Raw genomic sequence first — 12,125 nt, forward strand, 5'->3', positions numbered from 1 at the left:
ACTCCCTACAGCTATATATTTTTCGCTCCCCACGTCTCCTCTCCCACCCCATCACACAAACACACACACACAGCCCCTGTAGCCCCCCCTAGGTTGCTGGGGGAAGAGCAGGGAGATCCAGGGCCTGCGAGGGGAGGGGGGGGGGGGGGGGGTGCAACCAGGGGAGAACCTGCCCTGGTTCAGCCTTCTGAAGCTCTTCTCGTCAGGGTGACAGATCCGCGGTGACACCAGCACTAGAGGAAACTGCACCGGGCTCAGGGGGTGGGGATGGACCACCATCATTTGCCCTCCGTTAATGCTAGTCAAGCTATTTTTTTTATGCTGGCCAGGAGAGAGGGGCTGAAGTATAATTAATTTGATTATCATATGGCCTGATGCAGCTGACAGCAGATGAGGGGGGTGAATGAGTGTTGGACAGGGTGAGGGGGGGGGGGGGGCGTTGAAGAAATATGAAATATGTATTCAAATGTGTGACGCCCCAGCAGGATTTGGCAGGTAATATGTACGCCTTAGAGAATAATAATGATTTGTTATTTAAAGAAGCAGCAGTCGGGCTAAGCATAAGCCAACAGAAGGATCTGACTGGTGAAATCCAAAACATGTCCCACACATCCAGTCATGAGCTACTTGACTGACATCCAGCATGATTGAATCTACAGTATCAGAAAACACCACTCCCTATTCGCCTGAACAACGAATATGTTAGCATGTTGTTTCATATTCATTCACCTTGAAGTTATGTGTGTCTGGGCCCTTGTCATGAAGGACTGACACACACAGCCAGCTTGGTGGGGTATTTGAAAAGGTTGGCTAATTATACAGCGTTTTGTCTGTCTTTGCAAAAGGCTCAGCGCGCTTTGGTGGGCGTTTGGCCTGATGTATTCCCTGTGGTGCTTTATTGCAGGATGTGGTGGCGAGAGCTTTGCCCCATGGTAGTTGTCCTTGCCAGAACGCCATTGACAAGATGACTGAGGAGGTGGAATATGCTGATCAAGCTCAAGACAACCAGCAAGAATTTACATCAAATTGTGACCTTAGTTGTCAGCGGGGCCACGGTGAGATTCATTTACGGCGAGACATCCACATGCTGACATGCGTGCTACAGTGTGTATTTATGTGTCTATGTGTGTGTCAGATGATATTTGTGTGTGGTGTGTGCTTCCTGAATCTGTGTCATGCGGCCAGCATCGTGATGCCGGTATTTTATGAGTGATTGTTTGACAAGAACTGTCATTTCAGCAATGTATTTGTGACAGTCTCTGAATTCATTGCTCCTTTGACAAAACCACCTATGCATGCATTATCTCCCATACAGCATTTTCCCTAGTTGTAAAGGAAAAAAGCAAGCCGTTACATACTTATTTTGTATCTTTTAAAAGTCTTGAACAAGCCTTAGAAGCCTTGGACCATACACTTGTAGTGCTGATTGTACTAAGTTGTTCCTACCCTCTTCCTCTGCTTGTATCTCTTCCTGCAGACCCCTCCCCATCCTGCTCACCAAAGAGCTCCAAAGGCTATCAGTGGATCTCTGGCATCAACGGCCTTCAGAGCAAAGTTCCTGGGATCCAGGGCCAGACAACGGCAGCTTTCACACAGCTGCAAAGTAAGGTGTTAAGTCTGAGGGACAAAGTATTGAGGAAGAAAATAAACATTGTGGACCAGAGTTGTGGTCCTGCTTTAAAATATATTTAGGAAAAACACAAGTCTGCTAGAAAATTATTTCTTTCTTCCCATATATCACAAAAGCAAAAGCCACATAAAAGGAGACTCAGAAGTAAACTCACCTTTTAATAAATCATCTTCTATCAAATAAAAATCTCATCTTTGAAATGATCAAGGAGAGATGATACAGAATTCCTTGTCCTTTACTGATTCAAGCATTAAAACAGATTCTGCAGGGCTTGAAGTACTACAAACACTTAAGCCCCAAAAACTCAATGTAGAGAAACATGTGGGGAAAACGTCTTTGTCCCTTGGGTGTCTTTCTTTCTCTTTGCTGCCTTAGCTAAAGACACACAAGGAGGTGTGGCAGAGCTTGAGAAGTTGTTCCTTATTCTGAAGAGCTTGTCAACCCAGAAGGCAAAACCCTGTGTGTCAGAGGCTCCGTCAGTCACAAGAATGGGATCGCGATTTGACCACCAAACAAGGACAAGCGCTTGCAATAAACCAAAACAGAGCATCTTTTAAAACACACACACACACACATACAGTGCAGTCATGTTGGGTGGGTTTATCGTTTTTTGCCCTGCAGAAGTTTAAAGTGCACGCTTTTACAGTGTGTCTGAGCCTTTCTTTTTCCCTCTTTCTCTTTTTTGATGGAGAAAGAGGAGCGAAAGATGAAAAGCATATTTAATGTTTATCGTGGTGCTCGGCAGAACAGCCTTCACAGTGCAGAGACAATATTAAACAAGTTAATATTTAATGAACAACCTCTTTGTATGAAGGCGAAGTAGTCTGAGACGCTAGTGTTGGCAAAGGAAAAACAAACTTGAAGCTCTTTCAAATGATTGTAGTGAGGAGGCTTTGCTTTGAGCCCTCGTGCCTGTGTTTGCATCCAAAGCCATTGATGTGCACACATACTGTGTTACACTGCTCTATATAGAAGGTGACAAATACCAACACTGCTTTAATGCAGTTTCAATACATTTCAGTGTTAGGAAAAAATATTGAAGCTAACCACTTCCTCTACCTCTTAACTACAATAGTGATAGCCTTTTTTAGACTGTTTGAACAGACTGGCTTTATGGTAGGTATAGCACAGCTGTAAGCCTGACATTTGTACACAAACAAATGCCTGAACACTCACTTTAGACTCCATGATTTTTTGTTCACAGGCAAGTTTGCCTGTGGTGGTTGGATAAATGCAATTTATAACCTCAACATGTCAAAATAAATACTATAACTAGAATAAGTGTATCGTGGTAAACCAAAAACACAAGTCTCAAAGAACCAATTGCATGAAGCTGGTGACCAGTTACAAACACGGCATGTACGCCAGATGCAGCACTTCTTTTTGGTCTCAAGCCTATGCGTATTATGCATGTATAAGCAGGACAAATGAATATAATGCTTTTTAAAAATAAAGTATAGTATATAGATGATGCTGCCATAAGCCACTTATGTGTAATGCATGCCAACATTCCCAAATAGGGATTACCAAATATGCAATAATTTGTTTGATAAATATGGGAGTATTTGGTCATGGTTAAATTACTATAATTAATTGACATTATGCTACACTACAGTGATATACTAAAACATGTGTTTCTGTCCAGGTGAGTTGGACTGCAGAGGCTGGAAGCTGAAGGACATCATCCTTGTTCACCTGTATGTGAGGTCCATGGACGATTTTGTTTCTCTGAACACCGTCTATAAGAAACACTTTGGCATAAACCCTCCAGCCAGGTAAGATGCAAACACACATACAGACTTTTCCTGCAGTTTTTCCTCTCTCTCTGTAAACATACAGTATATATATTGTTTAAAATCAAAGCCATTAATTCCTTGTTTCATCTCTTTTCCTTGAAGGGTGTGTGTCCAGGCTCCTCTTCCTGCCGGGCAGCTGCTGCAGATGGACTGCCTGCTCCATGACTGGGCCGAGCCCCTGGAGGAGGGCTGCTTCCACCAGAGAGAAGCCCTGCATGTCCAGAGCCTGTCCCACTGGGCCCCCGCCAACATCGGGCCCTACAGTCAGGCCTTTAGGGTAAGCTCCGAGCTCCACAACAGGGAAGGGTGGTGTTGCTTGTGGTGGGTGAGGGTGTTGCCGGTTTAATAGACTAATAAGGAACTGTTAATAGTTTAGGAAATTATTCAGGTAATCATTTAAGCATTATAGACTTGTCAAATCATAAGCTTTGTATGATCTGTTCATTACAACCCTGTTCTGTACATAACATGTTTGTCTACTAATTGCAAATGATACCTAATCCACTGAATCAGTTGATTCTTGTCACTGTGTCTGAGCAAGGCACAAAGAACATTATATTATTTTCCGTCATTGTTGGCATAGCAATTTAAAGTATCACTTTATACAGGTGAGTAATAGATTAATGGATGAGTACCAAGGATTACTTGAATGAATGATGAATCTTGCAGGTGACTCTTGTGATGCTTATTTGTGCTCAACTCTTACAAAGCATTCCAAGTGTCTCAAATTACATGCAGTGTTTCCTGCTGTCTCTGTTGTCTGTGTTTATGTATAGTTGCATGCGTTTGATTGTTGTTACGTGTGATAGTTTGTTCTCATTGCTGGTTTTATCTATGCATGTAAATATGTATCCCTGTTCTAGTGGGCAGTGTGTATCCATGTTTGCACTTGTTTGTAAAGCCACGAATAGCACTTCTTTCATATTGTTTCAAACCCAGGAAGAATGTCAAATTCAAAGGCAGAGCAGAGGAAGTGTGGGCCGCGGTTGCACGGTTGGCTTGGTGTTTTGTTTACCCAGTGTGTATTATATGGGATTACACTTGTCAAGGTACTGTCAACAAGGATAGTGTCCATCTCCTCCACACTGTCCTTGATCCCGCAGCCAAATCTGTCTATGAGTGAGAACATGTGTGGATTAGCCATTCATTTAGAGCTTGACGGCATATCTCACCAGTGTGTCACCGAAGCTCAGAGGCTCTGGTGCAGTTGGGATTCCTGAGATGTAACCTACAGAGTCAGGTTTGCTTTTAACATGCCGGCCGTGTTTGATTTCCTCAATGGAGTCTCATTGAGACATGAAATTGAAGTCAGCCGTGGGCATGTGCTATTGCCTCTGGAAAACAGTTTAATCCCTCAGTCCTCTAATGATCATTCATATCCAAAGCAATTTGAGAAAACAATGAGGGTAGTTTGCTCACTCAGAGCCGTACGCGACGCTTTGCACGACCCCTGTGTCGCCTCTCAGTGTGTCTGCTCCTCTTCCACGCAACAATGACTTAATTTGATCAAAAATGTATTAACAACTCTTCAGTACAGCTAGAGATTTTTACATATTGATACAATTAGCCCCTTGCTGTGAGCAAGCATGCAGTGCAACCCCTCCTCTCACCAGTACGTTGACTCCATCTTAATGACAATTTTCCTTGGTGACTATTGCCGTGACACCATGGCGACATGGCTCTGGCAACAACAGAGACAGAAAAGCTGCTTTCTGAGACCAAATAACCTGGAGCCCTCCACATTCACCGACTGCAGAAAATAATTGGTAATTAAAAGAAGGATCCAGCTATATTAGAGTGTTGGGGGTTGGACTTGTAATGATTAAAGGAAGTCTTTGTGACCTTAATTATGTCCAGAGAATGTAATCAGTTTTGTGCAGCAGAGGTGTTTTCGTGATGGAGAAGGAATAACTACAGTAAGTGGTGGAAAAAACTACAATTTGAGAGTCGCCTATGATGATTAATTGAGGTCAACTGTTAACTCTGGTGTTTGTTTTCCTGACAACATGAGGTATTGCTAACAATTTGAATGTGCTGTATACAAATAGGGCTATTAACGGACCAATGTCCAGCTCTACTGGGACCAGTTTATTACTTTGACAAGTGTCCAGTGGTTTGAGAGACAGCACATGCTGACAGAACATGGCTCTGGCCCTGCAGGATGTGACTACAGTAGGTCTCCTCATTGAAAGGGTGGTACGGTTGGAGGTAGAAAGGAACGGCATTAAGGATTGGCATGTGATGGATGCTGGACCTTCAAACTCCATCTATCTATTCATCTATCTGCCTGGCTTGTCATTTCTCTCAGCTTCAGCTCTCGGGAATGGCATGCTGACTAACTGTCGACTCGACCTGGCATGCTGACAGATTCAGATCTGACTTGATTTAAAGAATTAGTTAACCTTTATGATGTCAAAGCTGCGGGCTTCTTGGTGTATTGTATGTTAATGTACGATATGCTGGTAGTTTAGGTAAAAGCCACAAGCTATAAAGACAAAAACAGTGAATTAATGTATGCTTTGTTTTTACCGTTGCTCTGTACCTGATTGACATGTGTTTGGAGGTTGTATTCATCACAATATGCATTACTTGTCAGATCATATATCATTTGTGAGTGCAGCGGTAACAAAGTTCATGACACAATGTTGTTTTGTTTTGCTGCCTTGTTTATCAGAGAACAAATGCAAATGTTGCTGTCACTTGTTTTAACCACATTTGCATAATCTAATTAAGATATAAGAATGTCACTGTTTTAATACATCAATCAACTTAAGGAAAACGAAGATGCTCTCTGACATCCAGTATTTTCATTTCAAAATATCAAAACAAATGATCTCATTACAACAAAAGCCAAATAATAGCATGCTCTTAAAATTAATAAAAATGATGACTTTATGTTTCCTAAAAGGTGCTTTTAAACAATTCTGTTGCATTAAGATAAAAGCAGGACAAAAGAGTCTTTGTTTCTTTAGCCAGCATGTTCAACTTTTTTGCACAGAAATCCATTTGTGCTTATAGAAGATGATTATGCGATTGAGTTGCCAGATGGAAAAAATGTACCCATTACTTACTAAAGTCAGAGTTAACAACAGGAGATTCAAACTGCAGGACCTCTTCCACATATATTTAGATTACTGCGGGTTGTTCCCTCACATTCCCTTCGGAGCCACATTCACAGAGGCAAACACAAAAGCCAAACCATGTCTGAAAAGGAAAGACTAGCCGTTGAATGGCTGTTAAACATCTCCCCTTTCCTGTTAAGGTAAGTGGCTCACCCCTGGGATATTTGCTAGGAAATTATACTCACTGATCAGATTCTGCGGGGTGTGTTTTGGGAGCTGACTACACTAGCCTCAGGTTGCTGGTGAACACTAACCCCTTGCCTCATTCCCTTAATTGTGAGTGACAGTCAATATTGTGGAGGACTGTCTTGCACAAGCCCGCGATAGGATTTGCATTGGATTTTGAAAATGGTCAAAGTGGACTATGAGGCATCAGGAGAAAAGTGGATCTGACGCCGCCAATTAGTGTCAAAGGGAGGAGTGTGTTTGGCGGGGGGTAGCATTTGAATAATCTCCTCGCAGGAGTCTTGATGTCTAAAAACAATAATCTAAACTTTGTCTGACACTTTTGATGAAAGTTCAGAGGTTAGATTGAGTCATAGTGAAGTTGGACCACTCATGTTAGGCCAGAGAGAGTGTGCAAGAATGACAAAGGTAGAAGTTGCCTCTGGTAGTTGAAAGCCTCATTTTGATTTGTTTATTCCAGCCAACAAAGTCGCATATCGGAGGATTGACAGGAAAGAGTGACAGGGATGAGATGAGAGGGATAGGAATTCACCGCTCAAATGATTAAATCCATCTTTGTTTGAAAAGACACATATATCTGTTTCACAGGGATATCCATTTGAAATATAGCTCTATAACAAATAGTTCACAATGGGTTTATGAAGATATCAGCCCTGCTTTGTGATGAACAATCAAATCGCTGACAGCTAAATATGAGCTGGTGTGGTGAGTGAGTAAGCCAAAATGTTAGTGATGAATATCAGAAATTAAGCTAAGTGGTTTAGTTTTATGGTTTGTTGTTCTCACCCAGAATGTTTCTCTACTGTCAAAGAGCCAACATGCACAGTTCAGCAGCCCCCCACTCCATCACATCAAATAGCACCCCCCAACTCCCCAACCTTCATCAGTATACATCTAGAGACTGCATCTACCTCAATTACCACAGAAGAGTAATTAGCCCAAAAACAGTGTGTGTGCGTGCATCCGCGTTGGGGGAGGTATTCATGCAGCACGAACAGATTAATTAGGACATTTAACTTCGTTTCTAATACAACAAAATTAATCCCATAAAATATGAGGGATCTCAGAGGAGGTGCCTGTCAGCATCTGACGCATCTCCCCTGTTTGCCATAATCTATTAAAACCTTGCTTTTATCTCACCTCTCCCCTGTCATACTTTATGGATTTTTTCATAAACACGGCCCATACTTCATAAATGTCTCAATTTTCTAGTCTATTAACATTACTTCAAAAGCGCTTGATAAAAGAGGAGGGCATGCGTGAAATAATGCACCAATAATACGAAGCGCTGGAGGCAAGAACAGTAGGGGCGGCTCTCTAGCGTGCGCACTCAGACAATGCAAGGGATGTTATCAACTTTAATAAAGAACGAATGATCACTTCCAACCAGGGAGGAGGGGGGATGAGGCAAGGAGGAAGGGGGAGGGACCAGGAGGGGAACAGTTGTCGAGTAATTGAGTCGATGAAAAATGAGGTCTTGAAAGCTCAGCGGTTTGAGCACTGATGAGATTGAGAGCTTCTCAAAACTACGGGGTTCTTTAGCACTTGTATGTACTTGCTCCTAGTTGCAGAGGAGGATGTTAACACAGAATAGTTTTTTTTCCTTTTTTCATTTCACTGAAGGCACAAGTAGAATTGTCTGGCTGTTTCCTTTCCTGAATGCCTGAATTGTGTGCAAGGAGTCTTTTGTCTGGGGAGAGTCAGAAAGGGTTTTGACTGACAGTCGAGCTTCACCTCTCAGCCTTTCCCCTGCGAGCATCGATTCAGTTCCTGTCTCTGCACATCACCTGAGTTTGTCTCTGTAGGCTTTACTCATCCTACCCAAACACCGGGGTCAACTGTCTACGCTTGAACTGGACACACACGAAACACACTGATCAAACCCAGTAAGACCTTACCGCAATGGCATGTCGGCTGCATGCCCGAGGCCAGGTCTAACACACACACACACACACACACACGCACGCACACCTGTGAGCTCTTTGTGAAAGGTCCTGGCTGTATGAAAAGGTAAACTGGTTTGGTCATTAAAATGAGTCACAGGTGACTAACTGTTACCTATTACTCACTCATGACTGACAGGACAGGTATACAACATTCAAACCACTCTGATTGACATGCAAATAGATAAAGATGTATGCAAAGACAAATCAAATGAGCAATTGAGCAGGTTATCTCAAACCATCAGCGTACAAACATTTCCTGGCAAATGTTTACTCATATGCTGGTTTAGTTACCCACAACATGTGTGCATACTCTTTAACACTGTGTTTACTGCAAGAATGGGCTCTTTTTTCCCCTTTTGTAATTTATCTCTACACCCTAAGATGTATCTGTTGACACGCGGTCATATCTCCGTCCTGGGACACAGCAATAGCTATTGGACAGGGACCATGCCTCTAAATGTGTACATATATTTGAGAGCTCATGTGAGACTATGTTTTCAATCTGATGAGGGGGCAGTTTCATGGGAAGTGGTAGACGGCAGAGGAGGTAATTATGTTCCTCCCAACCCTGTCCCACGCGCCTCATGCCTCCCCCCCCCTCTGCCCCGCTGTGACCGCGTGGAGGCTGACCTGCAATGGCAGTGGTCATTTTCAGAAGTCAGTGTCTTCTTTAATACATTATCCTGCGCTGTGCTGCTGAAGCACCACGTGGGGACAGACTGGTATCAGCTTGTACCAGGCGAGGACAGGGGAAGGACTGGATCTGTCAGAGCGCATCGACTCTCACGCGGCCGTGAACGCCGGCGCTGTGCTTCTTCCCCGGCCCCTGCCACACTCCCACTCATTAATGGGCTCGGCCCTGACAACTGATCCTAATTGCCTTTGAACAGCTCTTCATGTATTATTGGTGCCTGACTGCCTTGGTTCATGTCAACAAGCCATGGGGAGCAGGGACAGGATAGCCATGTCCATCGCCCCTCTTCCTCTATTAAATGGAGATAGATACCAGACATGCATGTAAATATACTGTATAATCATTATGTGTGTGTGTTTGCCTCTTAATCACCTGGGAAGCCTCGAGAAACACAGATCGCTGGTGTCTGTAGTGAATGGTCAGCACCCTATCCAAGTTGTTCACCTTTACAGATTTTCAAATACTTAAATACCTTATGTGTAAAAAGCATTTTGTAATTATTTTTGAGGCCACAGTGATTAAACAGTATAGTCTATATAACATTGTACGTAACATAGATGCAAGCAATTAGCTATGAAGTATGAAAATGATTTGATTTGATAAATGGCAGACTGTTGCATTTTTTATTTGAGACACCCACATGTTTCATGAGTGTGTGTTTGCTTGTTTTCCTCACACTTTGTCACTGCTGATGAGTAGTGGAGGGACGAATGGTTCAGAGATATCAAGAAGGCAGCTGAAAAGCGTCATTTAAAGATCCCACAGCAGCAGATATCTGCCAAGACACTCACGTTGTTACAATTGCAATCACAAACACTCAGTCAAAACACATCATTATGTGTAGTCCCATGTGTGAATTATTACCCCATATCCAACTATTTACTTCCCATTTTGCCCCTCTATTTGAATACGGGAAAAGGAGGAGAGGTGGCTTGGCTTTTTATTTGTGGAATGAAATAACTGAATAGCGAATGCATAGATAAAAAGCATAGCGGCGTGTCCTGTCCACTCCCATCACTGTCGGAGAGAGGAGAGACGTATGACCATCCCATTACTATGGTAACTAGCCACTATATTCAGAGCTGCCCGGGTGTGTTTCTTCCCCCTGCAGTGACGAGAGGGCATAGCTGACAGGGCCTACACATATACACACACAGACAAAAACACACAGATTGGGATGCTCTTGGAGATGCTACTTGTGAAATATACACGTGTGGCAACTACAGAAACAGGTTCCCACACAAACTAGTGACATACAGAAACTAATAGGGATCCGTGTTAGGGAGAAATATATCTCCCTTAGTTTTAACATTTCACTCATAGCATTTTTTTTCATAACATGTAATGGAGAAATATTCCTAATAGAGAATATAATAAAACGTAGCAAAATAGGCACAATAAAAAAACAGGATAATGCTTTCTATCCATCAACCAAACAGAATATACAAATGTCTAGCAAATGTAATAGTGTTTTGTTAGCACAGAATGAATGTATAAACAAAGAGAAACAACGATTGATATGTCAGTAACAAACACGTAGTTTATAACAGTAATTGTCACCGACCCAGAGTGTGTGTTAGTCGGCTTTTTACTGCAGCAGATTCTCCTACTGTCTGCTGTACATCCCTGCACTGTAGTTTATGTATTTTAGGAAACAGCTTTTATAGATTATTCCTATAATTATTATGTTCACTATGTTTCTGTGATTCCATAAGTTGCGTACATTAAAAGTGGCAGTCAGCGCCTCTGGTTAGGAATGATTATTACATCCACATTCAACAGTCTGCAGGCATTGCCGTATTCTCTTCTTTTATTCACTTTTTTCTTAGCAGTACTACGGATGAGTCAGACATGAGTTAGCGCTTACATTCCATTTACTTTTGGCAACTAGCTTCATCATAAATTTCCTATGGAGGCAATTCTTTTGAGTAGTAACTTTTAACCTGGGTCATTCATTTTTGAAATGCCATTGTCATCAAAGACCGCTTTACTGTTGTAAAAACTGCTGCAGATGAATAATACACAGCCTCCTTTTTTTCTGCGGACATATCGGCATGTTCACTTTTAATATATATTTATTATTGATATTATGGATTTATTATGTAAGGGGATGTCAGGCCCTGTGAGTCTGGGTAATGTAATGTAGTTTAGATGCTCGGGGTAAGAGTTCATTCAATATAAAATAGAGTACACAATATTTTCTACATGTCAAAATATATTGAGTTCAATTTGATGCTCAGACACAAATCTTAAGGGAGATTAAGCTCATTTGCAGCACATTGTATTTTATCAGCTTACTATAGTTATGTTATTGTTTCTTGTGAACATTTACAACAAAATACAGATTGTAATTATTCCAAAGTAAGAATATGAAAGGATCTCTGAGATGGAAAATAATATTGTAATTGTATTTTTATTCTTTTTTAGACACATTTTTAGATTCATTAGATTTTCATTATTTGATGATAAAATAAATATATAACAACCTCACATTATTTTTTTTACACTATTTACTTATAATTTACCCCAAAATGTCATCCATATTTATGAATCTCACTGACGGAATGTTCTGCTTATTTATGCAAACATTTTGACTTTGCCAACAAAAAAAAGAAAAGAGGAAAATCCAAGAAGACTTCGAAGCTGTCTAGCCAGCCTGTCCATGGATTTGGCGGACTGTGTATGAACAGCATTGTGGATCCGGCTGCCTTTTGAATGCAGCCATACTGCCATCTGTTGAGACCAGAAGGG

General features: G+C 41.8%; 1 protein-coding gene across 3 annotated transcripts in view; it reads left to right on the forward strand.

The window, feature by feature from the left end:
* Window positions 1–12,125, forward strand: part of dph6 (diphthamine biosynthesis 6) — a 56,329-nt gene that overhangs the window by 25,328 nt on the left and 18,876 nt on the right. For 2 of the 3 annotated variants that reach the window (XM_034202649.1, XM_034209774.1), the window contains 4 exons: window positions 905–1,055; window positions 1,478–1,603; window positions 3,276–3,405; window positions 3,529–3,703. In XM_034202649.1, the coding sequence (XP_034058540.1) occupies window positions 905–1,055; window positions 1,478–1,603; window positions 3,276–3,405; window positions 3,529–3,703 (582 nt within the window). Of the gene's footprint in view, window positions 1–904; window positions 1,056–1,477; window positions 1,604–3,275; window positions 3,406–3,528; window positions 3,704–12,125 lie in introns of those variants that run through there. The other variant, XR_004568477.1, reaches the window with a different exon arrangement.

The sequence above is a fragment of the Gymnodraco acuticeps genome, unplaced genomic scaffold (assembly GCF_902827175.1).
Source record: "Gymnodraco acuticeps unplaced genomic scaffold, fGymAcu1.1, whole genome shotgun sequence".
Taxonomy (NCBI): domain Eukaryota; kingdom Metazoa; phylum Chordata; class Actinopteri; order Perciformes; family Bathydraconidae; genus Gymnodraco; species Gymnodraco acuticeps.